This window comes from Prionailurus bengalensis, chromosome B4 (genome assembly GCF_016509475.1).
Source record: "Prionailurus bengalensis isolate Pbe53 chromosome B4, Fcat_Pben_1.1_paternal_pri, whole genome shotgun sequence".
NCBI lineage: Eukaryota > Metazoa > Chordata > Mammalia > Carnivora > Felidae > Prionailurus > Prionailurus bengalensis.
Window position 1 is genome coordinate 12587386 of NC_057358.1, and position 24103 is coordinate 12611488.

At 49.7% G+C, this 24103-nt stretch overlaps 1 protein-coding gene and 1 long non-coding RNA gene across 6 annotated transcripts in view; one reads left to right on the forward strand and one right to left on the reverse strand.

Annotated features, from left to right (window-relative positions):
* Positions 1-1545: 1545 nt before the first annotated feature.
* FRMD4A (FERM domain containing 4A) overlaps positions 1546-24103 on the reverse strand; it is a 616540-nt gene continuing 593982 nt past the window's right edge. For 3 of the 5 annotated variants that reach the window (XM_043563478.1, XM_043563479.1, XM_043563484.1), the window contains 3 exons: positions 22822-23684; positions 21034-21130; positions 1546-4809 (listed from right to left, as the gene is read on the reverse strand). In XM_043563478.1, coding sequence (XP_043419413.1) covers positions 4707-4809; positions 21034-21130; positions 22822-23684 — 1063 coding nt within the window. In that variant the 3' untranslated portion in view covers positions 1546-4706. Of the gene's footprint in view, positions 4810-18686; positions 18759-21033; positions 21131-22821; positions 23685-24103 lie in introns of all 5 variants that reach the window. The other 2 variants (XM_043563480.1, XM_043563483.1) reach the window with 1 other exon arrangement.
* On the forward strand, positions 7780-17015 carry LOC122473227. The gene is made up of 5 exons (XR_006294626.1): positions 7780-7891; positions 9805-9896; positions 13137-13294; positions 15684-15915; positions 16943-17015. It is a non-coding gene; the product is annotated as an uncharacterized LOC122473227 (long non-coding RNA).

Below are 24103 nucleotides of genomic sequence, written 5' to 3' on the forward strand. Positions count from 1 at the left end.
TCTCTGCCGCGTCTTCCACCGGCCGGCCCCTCGGACCAGGCCGGCAGGCAGATCCCGTTAGACACACCTCGATTTCTCCTCCCCTGGACTCCTTTTCAACTCTTCCTTCCGTCTGCTTACTGCTGGGCTACCTCGTTTCCCCTCACGCAGTGCTTGTGTGCCTGTGTCTCATCTGTGTGCGTGTGAGCTGGAGAAGAGCTGGATTCCTCCCCGACGTGCAGGGAAGGGCCTCTGCTCGCCCTCACCGGTGGTTCTCCGACGCTCGCTTTAGAGAGAACCTTAGGCGTGAGCTTTTTTGAACTGGCATTTTGGGAGGAAGCGGCCGCAGCCCTGGCTATTTTTAATGCTTTCTACTTGGATTTGTGGATGTTTGTGTTCTAGTAACCAACATAATAGCTGTTGGGAATTGCTTTGTTAGCACTGTGAAAGGGGAGTGTGCGCGTGTGTGGTGTAAAAGGTGGGGAGAAGCAGGAAAAGAAATGTTCAAGTCCTGTCTTCCTGCGTGCCAGTTGCTTTCGTGGGATGGTCAGAGCTGAATGACGAGATGCTGAATTTATTTCCCGAGCCGTGACCTGTGTGCATGTAAAAGACTTACAGAATATCTCCGTTTGTTTGTTTGACGTTAGTGATGATTATCTTGAGATACAGAGGCCCTGGTTGCTTTCCCAAGGAAAGGCTTAGGAAGTGTAAAATGTCCTCATGGGCTCGCCTCTGACACGCTTCATTCACCTCCTCTGGGGATTGTTTTCATTTCTGGCAGGCGTTAGCTCGCTCTGGTGGCAAATGCTTCAGCAAGAGCTTTCCGTCCAGGGGGTGTTCTTGGCCTCCGGGCTTAGCATCTCCTGTTGGTGAAGAGACGCACATCGGGTCAGGGGACCAGGGATGCAAGGGCAGTGCGGTCTCTACGAAAGTCGGCCAGTTGCCATTGTGTCCTTCAGCAGGGGGCTGGCTCTTTGCGCCTGCGGGCCCAACTGGCTGCTGCCTCGGTGACGTGATGTAGATGGTGGTGACAGAGCGAGAGCTGTGGTGTGAGTGCACGGCCAACAGCAGTGCTGGTAAAGAGCCTGAGCATCCTGCCTGCCTCCCCGATGGGTCCTGTGCCTCCTCCACAGACCCAGGGACCACCGAGAGACTAAGGATGGCCCAAAGCCCGGATTGCCTCAGCGCTGGTTCCGCCATTCTGTGGGGACAGGACCCAGGCCCGGCACATGCTGCGTATGGGTAACTACTTGTAAGGAACAGTGAGACACATGCTAATGTAGCCAGAGACTGACCTCGAACATCTAATCCTTTTTGGTGGTGGGAGCACATCATTGAGAATATGTCGTCTTTGTATAATTAACAAGGCAATTAGAGAAAGGGAGACTTAGCCTCTACGACACAAACTGAGCTCTTCTGTATCTAGCAAGACTGTGAGGGTATCAGCTTTAGATTGACTTAAAAAAAAAAAAATCCAAGGAGGACAAAGGCACCTGAATTACAGATTTCCGGAGCCTGTTGAAGCACGGACCGCTTAGAAACAAAATCTCCGAGAGGCAGCCAAGATCTTTTCATCTTGAAAATGCTTTAATAAGTGTTGACAACACTGTTTTGCAAAATGTAAAGGTACTATACAAATTCTTAATACAAAAAGAATAAATTAAAAGCAGATTTCTTTTTAATTCTGCAACTTTGTCTACAACATACATCCTTGTCATTGATTACAGTTGAACAGAATCCGGTAAAATCATTTTACATGCTCTACAGTCAGTTTCAGGAGCAACCTATCCTTTCTCCCCATTATTAAACTAGAGTCCATTTTACACAACGTGTAATAAACTATTGACATTAATGTATATGTAAAACTTTACACCTAGTTAACTAAGCAGTAACTGGTCATCTGATAGCACCTGGAGGGGGGGTTTGCTATATTTAGAACTAACACTGAATGAAAACAAATTGGAATTTTAACAGTTTCAACACTCACCTGCATATAATAAAACAAAACAAAAAAAATCCACCTGTCTCACAACAAAGTCTGATGTAGGTGTTCCCAACAGTCTTCAGGCTAAACAGGCAATTTCTTACACGTATCCCAAGAATCCAGTAGGGGCTTATATCAGACCAGGGGCTTTATGTTCCATCTTTGTTTTTAAAGAAATCGGGATCTGGGAAGAGCTTGCAAGTGCCTGTACAAAACAGCTATTGTTTCCCACCACACTGGTCATGAATCATGTCGGTCTCAAAGGACTAACAGTATGTACATTTTGTAGTAACTGAACGCAGCTCAACAGTAAAACCTGTTTGACTTAATCTCCGTCTTTACTACCAGACTATAATGGTGTTTGTCTGAACTGGATTTCCCTCCCACCCCGTTCCTCGCTGCCTCCTGAATCCAAAACCCAAGCGTTGAGGAAGAATTTTCGTCTCTCATTCCTCGTAAACCCAACTGGGCTCAAAGCGTGACCCGATGGACGTCAGACCAGATTTGAAACTACGGTACGTGCTGGTCACCCCGCAGCCACGTAACCTTGTCACCTCCTCGGTTTCTCTCTTGACTTGCCCTGCTGCACACAGTTCAGTTTGATTATCTGTGTGTCGCTGGAGAGAAAGGAAGATGGCCCGGTGCAGAATATTCTGAATGGGGAAGGAAGAAAACCTGCGGGCTGTAGCTCTGATTGGTCATCAAAATGAGGGCAACGAAAACCCCATCCCCTCCCTCCCCACGATCACTTCATGCCATTGGAACCAGTTTTGTTTCTCCTGCAGGGTTTCTCCAGAGGTTTTGTGAGGATGTCCCTTTCTCCAGCTGTTACCACCACAGAGCTGGTGTGCACGGAGAGGGGACACCGGGCCCTCAGTTGCCCAGAGCGGTCCCAGCCTCAGTGGGACCCCCACAGTGCTTTCCAAGCTACAGCAGAAGGAGAGCACTGCCACTGAATTCACGGTAGTGTCCATCCTACCCTCCTGGTCTGGTAGAGTCTCTCATTACTCTCAGATTACACATACATAAAAAAAACAAAGATTTTTCTTCTTACGCTAAAGCTAACTGTGGTTCTGTTTGCCCACAAAATTACCCCACCCCGGCTCCTGTCCCTGGCTGTCAAAATGCCTTTGCAATATAGGAAGTCATTACAAGTGAGAAAAAGCGCCCCCTCCCCCGCCCCCCCCCCACCTGTGCCAGTAAGCACAGCGTACCCCCTCTGTGGAGACCGTGTTTGTGCCATTTGGAATAACCCAACGAAGAGTGTGCGCTCATTATTATAAAAGTATTTTTGAGGCCTTTGAAGATAGATGGCTTTCCGGTTGTGTATTAAGCAGAGCTCAAAACACATGTAAACGTGCAGCTCCCACACACCTTTTCTCTCTCTCCTTTCTTCCTCTCTTGGTGTCTGCAGACGAATGCGGGTACATCAAGGTAGCTGACGAGGCTGTAGGCGTACGGGCCCTCTGGGAGCCGGGACTTTCTCCCCCCCAACCCCTGCTCCGCCTAAGAGACACGGGATAAAAATCTCAGGGCATAGTTGGGTTCTTTGAATAAGTGACACGTTGGTAGCCGGGTGCCAAGAGAAGTCGAAGTCGGGTCTGAGCTCTTTGTCACACAAGTGCTAACAAATAGAAAATGAGCCACAACGGTCAGAACACTCGAATGGATGGCCATGTGCTTTTCCCTTGGTTTCCCGTAAAAAAAGAAAAACGTAACACCTTGTGCAAAACAGGACACGCTTTTACTGGTGGTTTTAATGAGAGAGAAGCGCTTGGCGATCACCACCTTCCATTTCCTACAGATCCCAAAAGAAAAGCAGCTTTGTGTGGTGGGTCAGCCGGGAAGCCCCGCCCCCCTCCCCCCCTCCCCCCCTCCCGCAGAGACCAGGCGGACCTGCTCCTCCCCGTCCACACTCCCAGGGATCTGGGGCAGCAGCTGGGTTAGCTCTCCGGGCTCTGGCCTGAGACAGTGGGTGGGACGGTGGGGGAGAGGGACAGAGAGGGGGAAACCATTTACGTGTGGTGGGCTTGCACTTGTGATGAGTAGGAGCCGTTGAGAATTTGAAAGGTTTCACTGCAGAAAGAATGTCTTCCCCTTGGCCCCTTTTTTGTTTTTTTATTTTTAATTTTTTTTTTTTTTTAAATCTTTGGCAGCATAGAACTGATTGTGATCCTCGGATGCATCTCTGACATGTTAAGCTTCCTTTTTCATTCTCCCCCTCCCCCGACAGCCACTCCCCCCTCCCCCCCTCCCCCCCCCCCCGGGACTGTTTCAAGTGTCAACGGAGTCCCATATTCCCCCGCGCGAGCGAGCGAGGCATCCTCTTCACCGAGTGCAGGCCGACCATAGCTTCATCGTCTTTCTGGATCACCCTGTACTCGAGTCCCCTTTCCTGTTCTCTTCCAATGCCACCTGTCCACAGGAGTTTGATGTCCGTTACCTTCCCTGATGGCTCCCGGCCTGGGGGCTGTCGCGGCAGGGGGAAGCCACCAAGGTGCCGTTGAGGATTGGCGCCTGGCTCTCCGTGGGCGAGAGAGCCAGAGGACACACAGTGGGACCGGAACCTTCCAGAATGTCTCCTCAGTCAGGTTTTTGAGGGTGAAGGGAATGCGGAGACGGGCGAAAAAAGTGCTGAGGGCCGAAGCTGGTGCAGGGTGACAGTGCGTCTGGGTAAGGCAAATGAGAGGCAGTGAGGTGATCTCTGAATGGCGTTGAGGCGGTCAGATTGAGGCCGGCTGGCTCACACGAGGGTCCCGGGCTTGGCTTTTTCCTGCCCGTACCACTGGACGTCGGCTAGTTCTGGATAGAGGGAGGAATCCAGGAAACAGCTATCAGCGTAGCTCCTGCAGGGAAGGCAAGGAGAGGCGGGTGGTTAGGGGAGAGCGAAGTTCAGGAGTTCGTGCTCAGTTCGGCGGGGGCTGATCCTGATGGGTAGTCCTCCCTGTGCATGAGGAACTGGGCCTAATTCGGTGCCGAGTACGGACGAGGTGCTCACAAATGGGGGGAAAAATGCACACCGAGGAGACCGAAGCCTTGAACGCCCGTGATGGAGCAAAACGGAGCAGTGGTTCTGAAACTGGGCTGCGTGCCAGAATCACCTGGGAACTCTCAAGGGTACTCCTGTTCGGGTCCTGCCCTCAAGATGCCGGTTTAGCGGGTCTAGGGGCGAGCCTGCGCCGTGGGAGCTTCCAAAGCTCCCCAGAGCTGGATTCCACGGGATTCTTCCTCCCGCAGCACAGCTGCTTCGGTTCTGCTCCAGGAGGCCTCAGGCGTAACCATGGGTTTTTATTCTATCGGAGAAGCACGTTCAAAATGTCAGGCTTCCCGATCGTGAAACACGTGGTATTTTGAAAGTGGTTTAAACAGTCTTCGAATCAGTGCTCTTTACTTTTTATTTTCAGAGAGAGACCGTGCAAGCGGGGGAAGGGCAGAGACAGAGAATCCCAAACAGGCTCCGTCCTGCCAGCGCAGGGCCCGACGCTGGGCTCGATCCTGTCCTACCAACGGGGAGATCATGACCTGAGCTGAAACCAAGCATTGGACGCCTGACCGACTGAGCCACCCAGGCGTTCCCCATCGGTGCTGTTTAAGTAACGTGCATTGTTTTCTGATTTTCAAAATGCATGGAAAACACATAGGCAACTAAAGTGAAAACAAAACTCTTCTTAAAAAGTTGTCATGTAGGTTGAGAAGTAATTTTTACATATAGTTACACAGATGTACTAAAGCCGACAATCATTTCTAGGAAAAATAGCCCCTCTCTCATCCCAAACTGGCTCCTTCGGGGCAAGATAAAGGTCAAACTTCATGTCCATGAACATGGCCAAGGGGTAGCATTGCTAGGCAGGTGCCCAGAGGCTGGCTCAGCGACTGGGAACAGCCCCTGCAGCCTGAGAAGGTGAAGGCCTCTACTCAACCCCCACCCCCCCGCCCACCCGCCCAGTGCTGGCTGGCATGGCTCAACTCTGTACTCTGTTCAGAAACGGCACAAAGGGGCCTGGTGTCGCCTGTGTGCTCTTTCCTTTTTCTTAGCGTAACTTGTAGTACCTTCTGGGATGTTTGTACGGACTCCTACAGGGATGGAACTGTGGGCCTTGACCCTCCAGCTGCTGAAGCCACATTCCTGTGAATGATGTTGGTCTGTGATGCCCGGTTAGTAGCTCTGTGTTTTTACTGCTGGATCTTCGAGGTTGACACCCCATCTTGGGGTAGAAATCTCTCTTTGGAAACACCACGAGGATTCTGCATATGTGGCGGAAGCTGATTTCCTCCCCTGCTGCTGGTGCTGCTTTATGGGTGGGGATGTGTGAAGAGACCCTAATCCAACACGGTGCAGGGAGCAGTGAGTTTAAAGAGCAGCCCCATGATCCAGCTTGTAAGAATCAACAGTTGAACCCATTTTTCTGTTCAATTCACTGACCTCTCTAGGAACAAAGAGCCGAAGGCATTGTGGATTTTGTGAATGTTTCTCATCAGGCTTTTGAAACACTAAAAGGGGCACCTGGGTGGCTCAGTGGGTTAAGCATTTGACTCTTGATTTCGGCTCAGGTCGTGATCTCATGGTTTGAGAGATAGGGTCCTGAGGAGGGCTGTGGGGAGCCTGCTTGGGATTCTCTCCCTCCCTCTCTCTGCCCCTCCCCTGCTCTCTCTCAAAAGAAACCAACTTAAAAAAAAAAAAAAAAAAAAAAACCATGAAAGTTGGAAAACTCAAAGCATCTGTGGCTCACTGTGGCCTTTAATGAGAGTCCTGGGCCCGGAAAGCCTGAAATACAGTGGGGTTAATGCCGCTTTCAGAAGCAAAAGTGCTATCCAGGCCCTTAGGATGCTGGCCACGGAGATCTGTTCCGATATTTAAGTGGTAAAGGGCTAACTCGATCGCACCCATCCTGCAAACTCCCTCTCCAAGCTGACAACACTGACTCTTGCCATGGTGCCTGAGGGACTGAGAAAGTGTTTCCGGGAAAAGGTGGCATACAGTGGCCCACAGGGGGCATATAGTGTTTTTTGGGGGACGGTCCCTCCCTAACATTCGTCCTGGTGGTGCCCTCCACTCTCCCCAGGGTGGGCAAGCGGGCCAAGTCGAATCTACCCACCAGTGTCACTGGTTCAAAGCAGGGCAGAGGCCCAAGCCAGGCCACGTGGCCCTCACACCCGGAGGATGGGTTTCCTCCTGAGAAGGCAGTTCTTGGTGGGAGCAGGAAGCAGAAGGGGAGCCAGAGAACCAGAAAGCTCCAGCTCCCTGTTGCCCAGAAGCACGAGACCGGCATGAGCCTGTAAAACGCATCCGTTTCTAAAAGAACAGCTGGATCCAAACTGTGTTTCTGGAAGTCGTAATAAATTCAGGTTACCTGCTCAGCCAGCCAGAGAGAAGACATTTGCCTTAATCCTAAGCAGCCTCCCCCCTAGCTTTTTGCTCCTGGCAAGAATGACCTCCCTGAAGTTTGCACGTCAAAGAACTGGGCTTCGGGATAGTTCCAGGAGGAGACCAGACAGAGCATTTCCATCTCAAAGATACAGGGAAAGAAGGCAAGTTTCTCCAAGAAGGATTTTGTTTCTTAAATCCTGATCTTTTAAAATATCTGCAAAGCTTTTGGAGATGAATAGGGGGGTTTGGGGATTGGTAAGAAACGGGGTGGGCTGGGAACTGCTTCCAGAGCTGTGTTACTGTTCCTGTAGAGGCTGGGTTTATAAGACGGGGGACGCTTGTCTTTAGTTCCTCAAGGAGTGTGGTTGCAACTTGACTGAATAAAGTCAACAAGCTTTAAAATTTTAAACGTAAAATTTACTCAGTTGAATTTTGTTTGACAGTTTGGTGGCGGCCGTGGGATCCAAAGAGGACTTCAGCCAGCTTCAGGGACAAGAAACAGAGACCTGGTACCTGCAAACCCCTTGAGTTCTCTTTGTCACCATCTCTGAGGGCCCTGGGTAAGTACCTCTCGGTTTCGAGCTCCGCCCTCTTGGCCTTAAGGTCCCCATCGAGTCGGCTGCCCAAGTCCAGCGGTAACATTCGGTTTGGACTCCCAGGAGGTGCCGGGCGAGTCCTCAGCCCTTGCTTACTCTGCAACCCCAGTCCAGGGCCTAGCGGCTCAGCCTGAGCTGGCAGGTGGTTCCACCTGGAACCTGAGTCCCCAGCCCTCGGCTAGCCCGCGGCGCCCACCGTTGACGTGTGCTCGTTCAGTCCACAGTTGTGTGCTGGGAACCACGGGTGGTGCGCACGTAAGGCCTTGTCACGGCCAGTCTGCAGTATCCTCTCCTTGCTCACTGCGGGTCTGTGAGCGTGCACATGAGGTAAAGGAATAATAAATCTGTTGTTAATGGGCAGCTCAGAAACCAGAGCTGGAAAGTCAGTGGGCACCTAAAAGCAGTTAGAGCGCATGGCCACCCAACTCGATGACCGTTATAAGCTGGTTACGGAATGACCTAGATGGACACTAGGTCACCCGCCAACCTCAAGAAAATTTCCACCCAGTGAGGTACACGGTGGAACACCGCAAGATTCCCAGCCCAGCGGTACGTCCCTCTTAACTGTCAACTTGTCTCTGACAAACCTAAGGCTTAGGCGACGAAATGAGATCCTCCGGTTCCAAAGAATTGAGTGTGCCCCGTTTCGGCACAACTGCTTTTATATCTAAGAAGTAGGTCCCGGAAGCTGTACGTGACTACAAAGATGGCAAGATGTTCATAAAGCAGGCTAGAATCACCAGGGCTGTTGTGTGAAAGGATTTCAGCCTAAAATGAAACCGGAGGAAACGAAACGGAGAAGCTCATGCCTGTGTCCTCAGGAGAAGGGAACTGAAAACTGGACCGATTTCCTGGAAGGGCCTGATTTACGGGAGACTGAGACTTCTCTCCGGCATAGTGAACATCTGCCCGGAATGGCTCCTGTCCTCAAGCCAGTGAACTTACTGTTGGACCACGGACGCTGCCAGGAGAGACCGCCTTCTCCAAAGTACAAGACCACTGTGTAAGGATAAGGCGTGGACAGACGAGCAAGTTTCACAGCAGCTCACTTGCCACCCACGAGACGATTCCGTGCAACAAGGGACACCAGGTCATAGGTCAGACAAGTAGGGCAAAGGCTGTCCTCCGTGAAGAGGACGTTTCCCACGAAAGGCACACTGTCAAACAAAACCCAAGTCCACACCCTAAGTATTCGGCGCTCTTGGGAAGACTCTAAAGATGGGATCCCAGGCATCTCAATGCTCTAAGGGTGACCCTCACCCCAAAACCCCAGTGGTTTTATGCTAAAAAAAAAAGTTACGGTCTCTCATGCACACGGACCGGCAGTATTGAAGACAACTTGGAATTGCAGTGGTCATTACAAGGAATGTTCCAGTTAGACAAGTTCCCTCATTTAAGAAGTGCACTTGAATGCAAGGGTTCCCAAATGAAACAGAACGGGTTACCTATTTCAGTCAGCATGCAGAAGCCTCCAGAAGGCTTCAAGATCCCCAAACTGCTTTATTGAAAGATTGATTGCAAAAGGGTAATGAAAAGTTAAAGACCCAAGAGGTACCTAAAACGAGACCATATGACTGCTGGGACTCCTGGAACTCCCCTTTATCCTCCTCTACACCCGAGTACTCATAGTATTAATCCTCTGTCTGAATGGTCTTTCCACCCGGAAGAGACTACATGACCACACTCACACCAGTCTGTCAAAGGAGGCCCCCCATACAGGCCCCTCACAGGATTGATGGGATTCTGAGGGATTCTCTTGTAACCACTACCAGTCATTCCTGGAACAGCTAAGGGGAAACTAAAATTAAAGGGACCCCTTGTCAAGTTCTGTGAGATGCACAACTTACACTCTGTACTCTGAACCCCACTTGCTCCAGAGCCCACAGATGGGAATCCTAGAAAAAGAAGGGCGAGAATCCTTACCGGAGTTTGCTCTCCCAAGTTACTGTGGCCCACTCAAGAGAGGAAGGTAAGATTTCACGTCCCTTCCTTCCCAATTCCAGACCCACAGCTTACTGACCCTTTCCCTCCCAGGGGCAGCTGTTGCCTTCTTGTGTCCTGGGGGCTTGGCTTGGCAACCATTGCGTTGGGAACCCCAGTGTGTGGTCAGGCAGAAGTGCCAGCTGAACTCCATTTCCGGTTGGGGTTCCAATGCTTACTGCCAGTGCTTGGCAATTGGGCTGTCTTTGTTCTGGTCATCTTTGGGAGTGGCTCTAGATCTCGAGAGTAGTGTTCTTTGTGCCCTCTCTGAGGACACCTTGTGTGTCCACGGCATTGTTCCATACTACCAGGAGTATTTACGGTTTGAGCTCAAACCTGACAAGATACGATTTTAAGTAGCTCTTTGGTCAGAAGTTGGCCAAATTGAAAGCGCATAGTCACCATCAGAGCCTAATGGCAATTTCTTTGGGAACTTTCCCCTCTAGGCCAAAATTAAACTATGTACCCAGAGGTAAAGAAAAACATTCTGAAGCATTACTAGAACAAGCCAAAGACAAAGGTGTAAATGTAGAACATTATGAATCGTTTAATTTCCATCCTAGTTGAAGATCTCCTTGATATAAAGAAGCAAACCAAAGATAATGTAGCTGGATGGGTGGGTTGGCCTGTGTTGCAACCCAATTTCCTGAGGAATTAAAAACAGGGGTCCCTGTCTTAGAACAAATCAAGTCTTGATCAGAACAAAGGTAGCTGTAGTAGCAATGCAAATCCCACTTACCATTTTTACCAATTTCCAAACCTTGTCCATTCATTTCAAAAGGCCTACAGGTATTTTAAGAGATCTGGATTTAAGAAACAAAGCTCTTCTTGGGAATGTTCTACTTGCAGGAACTTCGTTGATAGGTCCTCTCTTTGAAATGCAAACTTCAGGGAGGTCATTTGTATCAGACAGGGGTTGGGGTGGGGGGTGGAAAGGCTATTTGGAACTTAGGCCAATGAACATCTTAAATGTCTTCGCTACAGATGCTTTGGCTGTCTGAGCAGGTAACCTGAAATTATTCCAACTGTTCTGTTAGTAATGAATGAGTTTTGCATGATCATACTTGTCTCGTGGCTAAAATTTAAAACAAAAGCGATTAGGATCTCTATCCATCTATGTGTCTAGGGATCGATGTTGTAAATGCGTGACATTTTTCTGGCTCTGGGCGGTATTGCTAAACTTAACTTGTAAAAGAGTTTTAATTTGCTTAAAGAGAAGTACTTATTAAATGACATATTCTAAACCTGTCACAAATAGAAAAACAACACACATATTTTTCAAGTTCATGTGACCTAGGATAAATCCTCAGTAAATAAAGGCTCAGGTTTGTAGGTTTAATTAAAATAGTAATGTCTTCAGAGTTATCAGCATTAAATATAACATAGGAAACAACTTTTATTCTACCCGTGTTTACTAGTTATTTAAATTCATGTCATCTCTGTTACAAAATTTGTTAGCCAGAAAGATAACTTAAGATGTTGGCCAGCTGTTTAAGGTCTTGAGAAATTTTCATGACTAACATAAACATAATCGTTAAGAACAAGTGAACAGATACATACCGGTCACAGTCTAGATGTTTTTCACTGGGTAGAAGCTTTTTTTGTCAACAAACTGCCAGTTTTGTAGCAAAAAAATTATATGCAGACATCATCTCTACATGTGGCGCCTCCCCCTGTTTTGCAGTGACCTTGGAAGTCATTTTCCTGGCCACGTAGTCCTTTCTCCACCTCAGAGGTGGCTTTGCCGTATCGTCCTCAACCTCCGGGACCAGTAGAAAAGACTAACAGCATCACTCAAACCCCATTAGGAAAATTCTGTGCCACTTGGGAATTTTCCTGGACCAAGGTGCAGTCACTGGTCCTTTTGAGTCTAAAGATTGATGTGACTCTTACTGCTTCCCCCCACCCTCCTGTGCCTTGGAGGACTTGTGGTCCACTAAACCTCTGAACTGCCTTTCTGCTCAGAAGGGACTACATGACCATAGCCAAAAGTCTGCCCAGTTACTGGCCTCAAACGTGGGCCTCTGTACGAGTCCTTCTCAGAGCTGACGGAACTCAGGGCTTTTCTGGGAAACTGCTACCTATTACTTTATTAAACAGCCAATGGGAAACTAAAATTGAAATTTATGGAAAGCCTTGCCCTGTTCTGGTAGCCACCAGGGCTGTACGCTCCGCTTGCTTAGGAGGACCCTTCAGGGGAGGTCCTGGTGAAGTGGCAGAAGCGGGCAAAGGGTGGGGATCCTCACCAGAGGCACCTTTCCTCAGTCTCTGTTGTGCCCATTTGAGAGACGACTGTGAAATTTCATATTCCCTTCCTTGCCTTATCTAGACCTATTACTCTCCAGGGACACCTGTGTTCCTTTTGGCCGTCTTTGGGAATGGCTGTGCATCTCAGGAGGGGAGTATGCTTTGCACCCTCTTTGCGGATGCCTTTGCATCCATGGGGTTCATACTGCCAGGAATATTGAGTGTCCCACCTGAAACGGGACAGGACATAGGAAAGGATTTGTAAAATAGCTCTGTGGTCAGATGTTGGTTACATTGGAAGCTGACATTCACAGCCTGACAGAAACTTTCTTTTAGATCTTCCCCCCTAGACCAAATGGAACTACATACCCAGAGGGAAAGAAGAACATCACAAAGATCAGCAGCTCTAAATTAGTAGAAGCCTAATGATTTCCATCTTAGAGAAAGATCTCCCTGAGATAAAGAAGCTGAATATAACATAACAGGATGGGTGGGTGAGACTGTGATGTCACTCAGGCTGCAACCCAATTCTGAGAAATTAAAAACTGTTGTCTTGGGGTGCCTGGGTGGCTCAGATTGTTAAGTGTCTGACTATTGATTTTGGCGCAGGTCACGATCTCACAGTTCGTGAGTTCAAGCCCCACATTGGACTCTGTGCTGACGGCATGGAGCCTGGCTGGGATTCTCTGTCTCTGCCCCTCCCTACTCGTGCTCTCCCTCAAAAATAAATAAATGTTAAAAACAAACACCTGTTGTCTTGCAACTCAAGTCTTTGCAAGAACAGAAATGTAGCAATTCAAGTGGAAGCAATTCAAAGCCCACCTATCATTTTTACCAATCCCCAAACCTCCCCTTATCCATCTCAAAAGGCTTGTGGGTATTGTAAAATTCTGGCCTTAGGGTAACAATATTCCTTCTTCACCGAACTTGTGTTCTTTCTCTGTGCCATAGAGATGGAAGTGTTATGTTTGGTTTTCTCTAGGAATCAAAGTTGTTCTCATCAGAAGGGAAAAACTGTGGGAGAGTGGTGTTCTCCAAGGTGGAAAATGTTGTCTTCACAAGTATCAGTGAAAAGTTGAAGTCCCCTTGACTCACCCTTTTACCAGAAGCACGATGTGAATGTGATCCTCTTATAAATGGGTGAGTTTTACAGTATTTCGCCTGTCTCGTGGCTAAAAATTTCACACACAAGTTCTAAGATCTTTGTGTCCATGATCTTGTAAGTGTATGTGTGCCTGTGATACACGTGGGATCTTCTCTGCCTCTGGATGGTACTGACAAAATGAATTGGTCAAGAGCTCTATTTGGCTCAAAGACAAACAAGGGCTATACAGATGATGTACACTCTAAGAAGAATAAATGCTAGCCCAAATATTTCTCAAGTTCACGTGGTCTAGGGTAATCTTCGGGAAATGAAAGCTAATTTCAGTTGCTTAGTTTCATTACAATAGGCATGTCTTTAGAATTACCAGTGTGAAATACAATACTCCTTTACTTCCTAGGTTAACTAAAAGGCAAATAAGCTCATGTTGTCTATTACGGAATTGGCCACAAAAAGATCATTTAAGATGACAGTCAGCTGTCTAATGCTCATGAGATGTTAGGAGTAATCTAAAAATTAAGAACACGAAATTTAAACAGAAGGATGATAAAGGTTCATAAATGAACTTTTCAACAATAGTTATGCTTATGGGTCAGTCTGCTTAAGAAATAGTCTTCAGGGGTGGCCAGGTGGCTCAGTTGCTTGAGCGTTTGACACATGATTTTGGCTCAGGTCGTGATCTCACTGTCATGAGATAGAGTCCTGTGTCGGGCTCTGTTCCAGGCGCAGATCCTGCTGGAGATTCTCCCTCTGTCCCTCTCCCCTGTGCTCTCTTTCTCTCTTAAGTTTGCAAAATCTTTTTGGTCACTTGAAGCCTGAAAGTTTATAGTGAGCTAAGTTAAGGATGGACTTTCACTGATTCATTTCCAAATAAAATACTAAAGTGTTCATTACTGGACACAGATTTATCCACTTTTCACTTCCTTTTACAGAGGCCATAAAGATATTTGGGCCTATTAGTACACCTGTTTGAGTCCATATGGGAAAGTTTACTATGAAGAAGAATTTACTTCTAGAAATCATGAAGTGTATTTATAAGTTTGCAAATCTACAGAACGTTAGTGTAAGAGACCATTCACAATTGCTAATAGTTTTTACTAGAAATGAAGAATTCTAAGGGTTAAGAATTCTCATCAATATATGTAATTAAAATTACTTATAAATAATAAAAAGAAACAAGTGTGGATGAAAAGCAGGCAAGTGAAGCAAAATGACTGGTTGCTCTTAGCCAACTTGACCACATTCTCAAATTACTTCCCAAGATTCTTTTTTCTACAAACCACCGACCAATTTTTTGTTCCATGGAACAAAATCTGAAGGGATCTAAAAAACTGGTAGGTGGTTTGTGGAAAAGGAATCTTGCGAAGGGAATTTGATATGTGGTCAAGTTGGCTAAGATGGGAATGGATTTAAGTTTTTTAATGAGGGGTTTTTTTTAAATGTTAATTTTTGAGAGGGAGAGAGACGGAGTGCAAGTGGGGGAGGGGCAGAGAGACACACACACAGAATCCGCAGCAGGCTCCAAGCTGTCAGCACAGAGCGTGATGCGGGGCTTGAACTCCTGAACCGCGAGATCATGACCTGAGCTGAAGTCAGACACTTAACTGACCCAGCCACCCCCGTGCCCCAATGCGTTTTATCATCCAAAGCACACGGGTGCAAAAATAGAATTTGGTTTTCTCTTGAAAGGACTAAGTGTTCTTGGACATTTGGTCTGATTTTGATAAGCAACTGTAAAAGATTTACCTTTCAAGTAATCGGCCTGGACAGCCAAGATTTTGTGTTGTAGCAAAATAATTTATCGTGCTTCATGTGGTCTTTATGAAGTCGTCCATTCCATAAGAAAACCCAGTCTTCTCACTAGTAAAAGAGCTAAGTTTTGCTCACAACTCTGTCACTTTGTCTATTTGCCTTTATCTACCTAACCAAAGTGACAGGATGTTAATGAAGTATTCTTTCATAATGATCTGTGATCCTATTTAGTCCTGTGTTCAAACCTGTTGATATTTAGACAGTTTCTCGTAACCAGATTCTCAAGGGTGTCTTCCTGACCTTAAGGTAACTTTGAGATTTCCCTAGAAATTTGAGATTTTCCTAGAGTGTCCCTGGGAAATCCCAAAGGATTTATCTCTCACCTTAAAAAAAGATGCTATACTAATTAGGTTTATTTGCTGTGTTAAACTACATGGGAAGCATTGTCAAATACGTGATAAAAACCTTATTAGATTATTTGTATGGGTCATGTTATTAGTATAAACAGTCTAAAATTGTATGAAGTGTCTAGAAATCTGATATGTCCTGGTATAATATTATTCAGACATCTAGTTACTATCTTTAAATTGTGTGTATCACAGAAGTAACCAGATTTCCTCATCAATTCCGTTATAGTGAACTACAATCGGAACTTTAGCATTTTGTCATTTACAGACCCTTGATTGTTTTACTCTGATGATTCTGCAAAACTGAAACGCATGGAAAGAACCCTACCAAGAACTCTGGACCGCTGACATTCCTGCCAAATTAGAAGGTGTTGAACCCGGGGTGCCTATGTCACAACTGAGGAAGGCTCCATCGGACTTTGGGTCCGGTACAAAAGCCGGAGACCTCAAACTCAAATGCACCAGCAAGAGAGGTCGACTGCTTCTTCCCAAGATGGGGGGTAAGAAAGTTTCTTTTCTCATTCGCTTTCTGATCATCTTTTACCTAAGTCTTACTCCCTGAAGTGTCTTCAAGATTTTGTCCACCATTTTCCTTGCCCTGCCCTGAAAAGGTCATGTGCTTGTTCACATAGCTCAGGCCACCGCAGAGAGAAAGGTGATCTAACCTCCAAAAGACTGGATTTCCCGTGGTGCTTGTGATCCCATAGTTCTGCCCGTCACAAACTTCTGCCTCACTCCCACTGTTTCGGTTTCTCCGGGCCAAACCCAGCCCCTTCTCCGACATGTCACAGTCCCCGGTTAAGAACCTCTGACCCAGGGGACTTGGCATCCAGGCTCTATCCAAAGACAGGGACACAAGGGAAGGGTGACCAAATAAAACCACCTGTGGGGTCTACAGCCCCTCTAGTTTTACTGGCCTCCATGGTGGTGCTCTTGGGAGTCCCAAGCCTTAAATAGGAATTAGCCTGAAGGATTCATATTCAAAGTTTGCTTCCCTTGACAGAACCCCTAGACAGGACTAAGTGCAAATGAGGCTACAATTAGGAACCTCTCCTGCACTCCTGAAGATGTTGCAGAATCCGTTGCTAAAGCAATAGCCACCTACCAGTAATTCCTAGGATAGATGCTTCTGGGGGAGCTGACACGCGGCTACACCAGATCACTACACAACCCAGCTGACTTAAGAAAGCGACTCCTTCGGTGGGGTCTTCCTTTGGTTTGGGTCTTGGGGACCACGGCTCCAAAGTGCACTTGAGGGGCGCCTGGGGGGCTCCGTTGCTTAAGTGTCCGACTTCTGCTGGGGTCATGATCTCACAGTCTGTGAGTTGGAGCCCCGCGTCGGGCTCTGTGCCAACAGCTCAGAGTCTGCTTCGGATTCTGTGTCCTGCTCTCTCTCTCCCCCACTCACGTGCACTCTCTCTCAAAAATAAACGTTAAAAAAGTTTTTTTTAAACGCGCACTCCAGACAGTGGGCACGATCCTGCTATAATGACAGTCGTCTCTCTACCTTTTTTTTTTCCTCAAAAGGTTTCACTCCATGTTCGCAGCCATTAACCACCTAGCAAATAATCCCCCTAAGAACAGAACTTCAGAAAAGGAACAAAGGGAATGACCAACGGAAAGAACGAACCTGAGGTCATGACCTGTGAATACCACACAGACAGTTGGCAAAAGACCACAAGAACACCCGAGCTTTTGAGGGAACTTTATGCCTTAATGCCTTAAGTTGTGATCGGCCCTAACGCCTTAAGTTGTGATCCCATCTCTCAGGCTGAGAATCGGATCAAAAGGAGGGACATGTTGAAAACAAGAAAACAGGCCCCAAATGGAGTCACTCACGCTAAGGTCCACGCCACAGAACAGACTTCACCGAACTTCGGCTCTCTCAGAAGTGGAGTCTTAAACCAGTCGGTCAGGAACCCACTGACCGGTTAGGGTGTCTGCCTGACAGACCCCTGCCATTCCCTGAAGGAAAGTGACTTGGCCATATCCAACCGATTTTTGTCTAGTGGAGCCTCCTTGTTCCCTCTCCCTCCTGGCTATAAAAGTCTCATTTTGCCTAGTTCCTCTGAGCTCCTTTCTTCTGCTAGACAAGAGGCTGCTTCATTCATGAATTGGTGAATAAAGCCAACAGAATCTTTCAGATTGCCTCAGTGGAATGTTGTTGGCTTTCTTAACACCATCTCCCTCTCCAGGGCTAAGCCCCTGTTTTCCTAATGCCCTATCTGCCACCTCGGAACTGTTCCTTACCTCATCCTACCTTGCCTTTTAGGTGGAAGTCTGGCTCCTTATCTACAGCAACATGGTGGTTACCAAACAAACGCCCTGTGCATCGTGCATCTGTGTTTTTGCCCCTGCAATGGCCCTTTCTCCAGGTCCCTCCACCCCAGGCCGTGGAGGTGGAGGCCAGGTTCAAGAGGTATGGCCCTGGAGCCAGGGTCCTCCCCTCCCCTTGGAACTCTGGTCTCCAGCATGGGTCCTGGAACATAGGATTTTAATTTTCTGGTTACATAAGCTTACAACTTTTTATCCACTTCTGAATGGTATCCTTATCTTTTTAGTTGACCTTTGCAATGCTATTTAAATTTCAACGTCTTGTCTCCCAGTTAGATTCTGGTCCCTGGTAACCAGACCCAGACAAGGTAGCACGGGTTTTATGGCCACCATGGCAGTGCTGTGCAAATTGGAATGTGCCTTGGATTGACCAGGGGTCTCGTTGAAATGCAGACTCAAATTCAGGAGTCCAGATTTCCAATGAGCTCCCAAGTAGTGAGAACAGTGATGCTTATCTAGGGACATTTTGGACAGCAGGCCATGTGGCCAAGTATACATCTGTCCCTCAGGAATGCAGGATAAAAGCAGGGGTGACGTGCAGGTGACTGGATCAACTCAGTCTGGTTTAGGTGCTTTGCCGTGTAAACTGTAGGACGCTCCTCTTTTCCTGGACATTGACCATGACACCAGTAAAAGCTTCTGCAAGTATCTGCGTACACAGAGTCTGGGAAGGGCTACGACACACAGTGAGGTCTTTTCTGGGAAGTGGCAGTGGGAATATCTAACATCTCATGTCAAAACATATAAACATAGAGTTCCCCAGATATCTAGAAATAAGACAGAAGATTAACGCCTTCCACACCATTCAGAAGCTGCTTCTGGAAATTTCGATGCGGACAAGGGCGACACATGCAGCACATGTGAGATCACACACTCGTGAGCAGCGGGGGGGGGGAGAGGGGGAGGGCGGGGAGAACCGAACACCCCCTTACAATACCTCTAGTCATCAGTGCTTTGGTGAGTTGGAGACTCAGACCCATCCATAATGGGTGAGTTTTCTGTTGCTTCTCTGAACAAAGGAAAGCAGAAGAAGGAAGAGAAGAGAGGTCATGTTAAAGAGAGGAACTGACACAGACATGATTAGTAGCTTATTAATACATTGCAAAGATCAGTCGACTATACACCCAAGCGTTAGTGACAAATAACAGAACTCACGCAGAACTTTCAAGCCCCAAGAGTGACTCAAAAGCCTCCTCTTTGGTTTTGTTCGGAAGGCGGGCTTTGGCACTTTGTACCCATTTCTCCTTTTCCTATCACATCGCAGAGAACAGTTGCTGGTTGTTTACGACCGTCCACCTCCTCAATCTGATAAACGTTTACTTCAAGGACCCAAACAGCTTGGTTTCCAATTTGTCAAGCCTCCTCACTAGCTCTTTGTGGTGGAACACAGGCGGGTTTCAAGGCCAGCTCAAGGGCGTTCACTCCTTTCAGGCCTGCCCTCCCGCAAATAACAGTCATATAATCAGATTAGAGGAGACTGGGCAGGATTCAGAAAATGTGGACCATCCCGACAAAGACCCTGAAATGGGAAGTTCCTTATTTGGGAGAAATGGCTTGGCCACTGGAGATACCAAGATACACAAGGTCTGGCGTACTTTCTCCTATGAATTTAATCTCCGTGCCACTCTCGGGCCTGAGGCCTTGCAGTAGCTGCCCGACCACGCGTGACGGACCTGACCCGTGGATGGTATGGGAGGGAGGGTCGTAACGACCTGTAATAAGGACGGAGAGGGTAGCTGCCGCCCCAAAGACCAAGAAATGGGAGTGGACGCAGATCACTGTGGTTGGGACTATGGGTTCTCCCGACTCAAAAGGAGGAAGAGGCATCATGGGCTATAGTTGAGGGACTGTCACACTTGAGCAGACATCAGAATCCCCTGGAGGCCTTGTTAAAACACAATGCCCTGCCCACCCCCCCCTCCCCCCATCTTGTCTCATTTAGTAAGTCATGGATGGGCCGGAGCATCTGCATTTGTAACAAGATCCCAAACCACACATGCTCGAGCTGCCGGTCCGAGGGCAGCACTCTCAGAACCACTGGCCGGTGGAAGAGGACAGGACTCCGGAGGCCAGAGAGCGCAGCTTCGTTCAGCTGTGGGACTCCGGGCAGAGCACCTACTCTCTCTAAGCCTCATCAGTGCAACTAAGAGATCGGCTCTTTCCCTCGCAAGGTTGCAGTGAAGAATATACGAAACTTATAAATGTCAGAAAAAGCTCCCAGCCTTTGAGTACACCGCAGGCACTCAATACACATCAGCTCCCCTTTCCCTTCTGTCAAATACTAAGGCTCCGTAAAGCCTGGTTTAAAGTCACCCCGGAGAAGTTTACAGAGACAAAAACGTCTGCCAGGCACGGGAGCCCGAATGCAGCCAGTGGAGCCCATTCTGGTCCTGTTGTCCTATGATTCAACTCCTAGACGGCCGTCACCTTTTTCCAGGCTTCCCCACGGGCCCTCCAGCAAACTAAAAACTGAATAGAGCCCCATCAAGGGATCCCTCACCCCTTGACCCAGCGGGTGCGGACAGAACCTAACAGCCAGTCCGAGGGGACGTGTGAGGACCAACAGAAGAGGCAGGGATCGTGAGGAAAGCGATTTACGTGTATCTGCTGGACGTCAGGGGTCAGAACGTCTAACCGTCCACGGGACTAGAATGCTCTATGCCTACGCTGGCAGCTATAAAAGGAATGGAATTTTGGTTTCATTACTTTGCTGTGCATCACTTCTTAAAGATCTCAGGGAACCTGCACCTGATCCCCTTGGTTTGTGGGTTAAGAGCAAGCAGCTGGAGCCAGGACAGAGAAGGGCTCGGAGCCTCAGGCCCTTTGCCTTCAGATGCGTCCTGATTCTAAGGTGGGGGCAGGGCGAGAAGCAAGAGTAGCTCAAGTCCCCTCTCCCCTTCCTGCCCCGCCCCGTGAAGTCCGCCTGATAGAATCTGAACACAAATCAAACTCTGCGTGGAATTCTGCCCAAAGGAGTGCCATTTGACTTCCGGCACCCACCTTCCCCACGTTCCTGGGACCACGGCCAGGGTGAAAAGAGAGCCCAGAGAACTGGCCCGTCTACACGGACAGGGACGGAAAGGAGCCAGGTGGGAGGTAACAGCATTCACGCAGCTGCTTTGGGAAGCAAGGGGTTTCCCAGGAACACATGCTCACGTTTTTGGTGGGTACACCCTTCTGGCAACGAGGATCTTGTGTTTAGGACATCCTTCCTAACTGATGAGGAAAGCTGATCATTCTAGAGGCTGGAAGAAGGGGGCAGAAGGTCTGAACAGGGGACTCACCCAGTCTGCCAGGTTAGGATGTGGTGGGGACTGCTTGGGGGCGTCACTCCAATTTCACTCGACGGCGTTGAGCTTCTCTGGCTTTGAGGTAAGGCAGCTGCGGAGGGGTGATGCAGAAAAGGGGGGGGGGGTCAGACAGGTCCAGTGAAGGAGCTTCTTTCCAGAGATGCTGGGTATGACCCCGTGGCAGGGTCACAGTGGGGGCGATCCCCTCCCCCCACCCCGACTTTTGGCCAATTCGGTCTTCTCCAAAGTATCTTTCTCATTAAACTTCAGATACAGCTTCTTAGACCTTCGAAATATGTTTAGAACTTCTAAAATATGTTCTCAAAGAGCTACCTCATCACCAGGCAAGCGCTACAGTTTTGACAGAAGGGAAACACTCCTGGTTCCTGGTTCCTTCAGACCGCTAGTGCTTTGAACAGTTACAGAGCCTCATGCTTTTTAAATGATGCGAGCAACACACTCATTCGTTCTTTCTCCAAACCCCCCTGCGAAGTCCCGGGCGAGTTTGACTGGGCTTATTTTATAGATGAAGGAGGAACACGGAGAAGGTTCTAGGACCTCAAGTCCATGGTTTCTTTCATGATTGCCTGAATCACTTTTGTTCTCCTCTCTGGAACCTGTCATTTGGCCAATGTGCCGCCATAATAAACGGATGAGTCACTGGGGACACGGGGCATAGAATGCGGGAGCCGTGAGGCCTGGTGCACCCAGGCAGCCGGCCGGTCCCTCCTCTTTGTCCCAATCATTCCAAGGCCCAAGAATCCCCTCCTGTTCCCCAAAGGTGAACCCCATTTTCCGTCCTTCCCGATCTTTATCCTCACTTAACTCTTTCCCATCACAAGTCAGATCCTGACTTGGAATCCCTTCTGTGTGCTGATCACTCTCATTTTATTCTTCTATTTTAAAAAATCATTTTCTTATGTCTCAGTTGCCTCCCTTTTCTTTCCCTGTAGTCTAAGCAGAGCCTCCTGCCTGCACGCCACCCCCCCCCCCCCCCCCCGCCCCGGCCCAAGCATGCTGCTGAGCACTGGGGGTGGCTGTCACCGCTGTTGTTTCCCAGAGAAGCTACTAGCTTCTGAAGCAAAGGGTGGTGTTTTCCGTTTTTACTTTTTTATGTTCTGGCACTGCTCAATGCTCTGAGTACAAGGAAAAAAGCCTAATTATGAAAGCTTTAAAGGTGTAGTATCGAGGTACTGAAAGCACTTTATAAAAATTCTTTTGGTCACCTCCTAACATCCCTGACATGGGAACCCAGGAGCAGTTGGGACTTTAACCCCCCCTCCCCCCCTCCCCCCCACCAGTGGTCCCACCCAGGGGACACGGCCCAGTTCCAAGGCTCCAGGACACAAGGCCATGCCTGGAACAAGTGTCCCCCTGGAAGGGGCCACTCGGGTCTGTAACGTACTAGTGTCTCTTCACCAGGGTAAAGGTGCAGCTTTGACTGGAACAAACCCGGAGCCACGTCCGCACGGGGCTTCTCTGACGTCTGTCCTTACAAGAAGCGGCCGGAGGGAGGGTTCGCATCTCTACCTAGGATGCTGAACCGGGGCGGCTTGGCCCAGCCCGCTGGGGAGGGTCGGAGGCGCTGCCCCCTCCCTCCCACCGTTTCTGAGATCTCTGTCCCCCAAAGACAGGGCTGGGACGGGAGCGCGTGAAGGAGAGGGGACACGAAGGCCCCCAGTCTCAGCCGTCTGACAGCCCAGGTTTCTGGAACTAACGATCTCAGAATGTCCGGAGCCCCGCCCCCCCCCCCCCCCCCCCCCCCCCCCCCGCCCCGCTCACCTGACGTGGCCTTGCACATCTGGGGCATCCTGGTGACCCTGCTGTGCGCCACGAAGGTGCTCTGGGAGGAGGTGCTGTACTGGGAGCCGCTGTCCGAGGAGGTGGAGCTGGTGTGCGACAGGCGGCTGTGCTCCTTGTGCGAGGCCGTGGAGCGCTGGTACCACAGGCGCAGCTCGTCCGAGACGGCGGCGCGGCCCGCGCCCTTGTCGTGGGCGCCCTCGCGGCCCAGCGACGGAGTCCGCAGGATCTGCGAGCGCGACGGCGTCAGGCGGCCCGCGTCGCCCTCGTCGCCACCGCGCCAGCTCTCCCGGAACAGGCCGCCCGCCGTGTACGAGTTGGACGTCTTGAACTGCGCCTTGACGCTGTAGTGGCCCTCCTGGTCGCTCTCCAGGCTGCGCACCACCACGGGCGTGGCGCCGCCCTCGATGTACAGCGGGTACTCCTTGATGCGGTACTGCGAGCTGGGCTGGCTCTGGCTGTGCAGGTAGACGCCGTGCGCGCCGCCGCCGCGCGCCGCCAGGTTGGGCATGCTGCCCGAGTTCGCGGCGCCCAGCGCGCCCGCCGCCCGCTGCCGCTGCCGCTGCCGCGCGCGCGCCTTCGACGGCGAGTCCTCGGCCAGCGTGGAGTAGTTGGCGTTCATCTGCGCCGGGTAGTAGTGCTCCGAGCTCGAGTGGCTGGTGCAGGAGGAGCAGTCGTCCATGGGGTCGGAGCCGTTGCTGCTACGAGTCCGCGGGGTGTAGAAGTCGGGGCTCCCCGTGTCGTTCTCCGAGCCCAGGAGCTTGCCCTGGGACTCCAAGCTGGAGCTCCGGTGCCTAAAGTGCAGGGCGAGGCTGTGCAGCCGCGTGGGGCTGAGGTCCACCGACCTGCGGGGAGACGGCGGGCGGGCGGGCGGATGGGTGGGGGTGCCCCGGGGAGGGGCGCCTGGGGGGGACGGGGTGGGCGCAGGCTCTGCGCTCGTGGGACCCAGGCAAGGACAGAACCCGCCGTCCAGAGCCGCCGGCGAACCGCACCGAGGAGAGCTGGGCGGGAGCAGGGTGGCCCTGGGAGCCCCGCCGGGCGAAGCCAAGGGGCCGGAGGGACCGCAGATCCCCCGACTGGATGCTCCAGCATGCGCGGGGGCGCGACAGGGGACGGCACCCACAGAAAGGTGGCCTCTGGAAAGGCACCCTAATAGCCTGGCTTTTTTTTTTTTTTAAACGGCACAAAGGGATTCTATAGATGCAAAGAGAACCAGGAGAATCCGTGCCATCAGATGAAATGCCCACTCTTTGAAGAGCAAGAG